The sequence below is a fragment of the Elephas maximus genome, chromosome 7, assembly GCF_024166365.1.
Source record: "Elephas maximus indicus isolate mEleMax1 chromosome 7, mEleMax1 primary haplotype, whole genome shotgun sequence".
NCBI lineage: Eukaryota > Metazoa > Chordata > Mammalia > Proboscidea > Elephantidae > Elephas > Elephas maximus.
Window position 1 is genome coordinate 119732352 of NC_064825.1, and position 3239 is coordinate 119735590.

At 44.1% G+C, this 3239-nt stretch overlaps 1 protein-coding gene across 1 annotated transcript; it reads right to left on the reverse strand.

Moving 5' to 3' along the window:
- Nucleotides 1-852: 852 nt before the first annotated feature.
- LOC126080592 (olfactory receptor 1S1-like) lies at nucleotides 853-1851 on the reverse strand. The gene has a single exon (XM_049891787.1). It carries the CDS (start codon nucleotides 1825-1827, stop codon nucleotides 853-855), a length of 975 nt encoding a protein of 324 aa, XP_049747744.1. The 5' UTR covers nucleotides 1828-1851.
- Between the last annotated feature and the right edge of the window lie 1388 nt (nucleotides 1852-3239).

Consider the following 3239-nt stretch of genomic DNA (forward strand, 5'->3'; position numbering starts at 1 on the left):
TCTACTCTGTTCTATAGAATGCCTATGAGTTGGAATCTATTCAATGGCAAACAACATAAGTGTATACTGTATCCAAGATATAGACCAAAAAACAAAACAAAACCAAAAAACCAAATCACTTGCCATGGAGCCTCTTCTGACTCATGGCAGCCCCATGTGTTACAGAGTAAAACTTCTCTATATCATTTTCAATGGTAATAATTTTTTGGAAAGGAGCCCTGGTGGTGCAGTGGTTAAGGCCCTCGACTGTCAACTGAAAGGTCGGCAGTACAAAACCACCAGCAACTCTGTGGGAGAAAGATGCGGCAGCCTGGTTCCATAGATATTTACAGCCTTGGAAACCCCCATGGGGGAGTGGGTTTTGGTTTTTTGGTGGGTAATCTTTCAGAAGCAGATCACCAGTAATCTCTTTCCAGACACCTCTGGGTGAGTTCGGACTGCCAACTTTTTTTGTTAGGAGTTGAGCACTTAACTATTTACACTGCCCCCCAAACTGAAAACCCAAGCCCATTGCTGTTGAGTCGATTCCGACTTATAGCCATCCTGTGAGTTCCATTACACACAGACTCCAAAAATACAGACAGTGCTACTAAAATGGCTTTGACTCAACTTAAGCACTATATCTGTTTGTTAAATCTGGTTTTGGAAGAATATGTAATTGAAGAGTAACCTATATTTGCTGAGAAGCAGCTGTACCCGTGAATGGGTACCAGTTGCACAACCCCAAGGGGGCAATGTGATTAGTAAGGCATAATGATCAGAGGTTGGAACAGGAGGCAGAGACCTGAGAATTCATCAATAGCTGGACCATCACAACTATGCCACAAACTCTGGGCAGAATCGTCCATCTGGTTATGGGGATAAATGGAATTCAGACGCCCAGGGCATTGAAGGGAGAAATCTTTTTCTATTGATGAGCTTTCTCAGGGCACATTTCATGTCCTTGTTCCTTAGGCTGTAGATGAAGGGGTTCATCATGGGTGTCACCACAGTGAATAGTACTGCTCCAATCTTATCTGTGTCATCAGGGTGGGTAGATGAAGGCAAGAAGTAAACCCCTACAATGGTCCCATAGAAGAGTAATACAACTGTCAGGTGAGAGCCACAGGTGGAGAAGGCTTTCCATTTTCCCTCTGTGGTTGAGATTCTCAGGACAGCACTGACAATGTGGATGTAGGAGAAGAGGATGAGGGCAAAGGGGAAAGTGATGACAGATAAGCCAATGACAAACAACACGAACTCATTGACCACTGTATCTGAGCAGGACAGTTTGAGCAAAGGGGCCAGGTCACAGAAGAAGTGTGGGAGAATGTTGCTGTCACAGAAGATCAATTGAATGAGCAGAAGGGTGTGTGTCAGGGCAACGACATTACTGAGGACCCACGGGATGACTGTCAGCAAAGCACAGATCTTGGGCTGCATCATGGTTGTATAGTTCAGAGCGTGGCAGATAGCCACGAAGCAGTCATAGGCCATGACGCCCAAGAGAAAATTGTCAATGACGACGAACATAGTGGAGAAGTACATCTGTGTGATGCAGCTCTCATAGGAGATGGAATGACTCTCGGTATGAATATCTATCAGCATTTTGGGGACTGAGGTGGAAATGGAGGAAATATCAGCAAAGGACAGATTGGCAAGGAAGAGATACATGGGGGTGTGAAGGTAAGAATCCAATCCAATGGCCAGGATGATGAGCCCATTCCCAACCATTGTGACCAGGTACATACCCAGAAAGACCACAAAGAGGACATTCTGCTGTTCAGCATCGTTGGAGAGTCCCAGAAGAATGAATTCAGAGATGGTAGTTTGGTTTTCTTGGTGCATATTTCTGCTGATCTGAAATAAGGAACATAAGATTCCCCATACCCCGACAGGAAAACCCAGTATAGAACTATTCAACTGTAGTCATTACAAGGTGGGGGGACTACTCCCTCTAGGCTGAAGGGAAACAAAGAGTGGAGAAGACAAAAACAAAGAAAGAAACAAACAAAAAAACCAAACTGGCTGTTGTTGAGCCGATTCTGACTCATGGTGACCCCATGTATTTCAGAGTAGAACTGCGCTCCATAGGGTTTTCAATGACTGTGATTTTTTGGAAGTAGATTGCCAGCCCTTCTTCTGAGGTATCTCTAAACCAAAACCAAACCCATTGCCATTGAGTCGATTCCAACTCATAGATCAAACAGCCAACTTTTGATTAGTAGCTGAGTGGTTAACTGTTTGTGCTACCCAGGGACTCTAAAGGTGGAGAAGGTCTACTTAATATGGAATTATTTCAGCAGTGTGGAGACACAGGAAATGCCTTAGAAAGGAAAGACAGGAACGTGATAATTCTTAAAGAACATGTTTTAAATTCTAACAGAATTTGAATGTGATTTTTCCATTTGGCTCAGAATGTAGTTAAATCTCCCAAATTGACGACAATAGGTGATATGTACCCTTGTGTACTAAAGATGCTAGATAGCCCTGCAGGAGTTACTTTAAAATCAACAAACTAGTTCTGAGACCTTCCCCGTCATTCACCTTCATTCTTCAAACTAAGAAAATTGAAACATGAAGGGTCATTAAAGTGAAGAGTTTGTGAAAGTAGGAACAACTGAGGATTAGAAATCCTTATGGAAATACACTGGGGAATAGGTACTCCTTCCCACCCAAGTTAGGAGTCCTCCAGAAGAATTGCTCTTGGAGAATGAATACAAGAAGCGGAGCCCAGAATTTATTTCATTTGTGGCTAGATGGTAGGTGAACTGAGAAAGTTTAGGAGCACATATGATCAGGGGCTTGTGTTTGTCTCTCACTGCTTAAGGGGGAGGCCCACTGAATTAGCCCACTATGGTGGGATGGGGGGAAAGGTTGGAGGGTGGTAGGGCATGCCTGCATTTACACCCATGGCATTGCATGAATATGCAAATTTCCTACAGGCCAAGTGCATGCTGCAGGAGGACGTTGAGGTCAAGTCATCTTGTTGGGACTTCAGCCAAGAAGGCAGCCTGTTGGGGTAGCCTGCTGTAGCAGTGAGGGGTCATAGCAGTGACTATCTCATGAAAGAGAGGTCATAAAGAAACCTTGGAGAAAATTCACTGGCCTTATCAAGGAACTGCATAGTGGAATAGTACCTGAAAGGGGTCTTGGAAAAGCCCCCAAATTATCTCATGAGTCAATACATTTGGCTGACTGCCAGACACAGGCCACCGACTGCTACTATTACATGGCAACAGACCTCAAGATTTTGCCTT

Excerpts from the sequence above, each read along its gene's own strand:
- LOC126080592 (XM_049891787.1), bottom strand. The coding sequence starts at position 1,827 with ATGCACCAAGAAAACCAAACTACCATCTCTGAATTCATTCTTCTGGGA.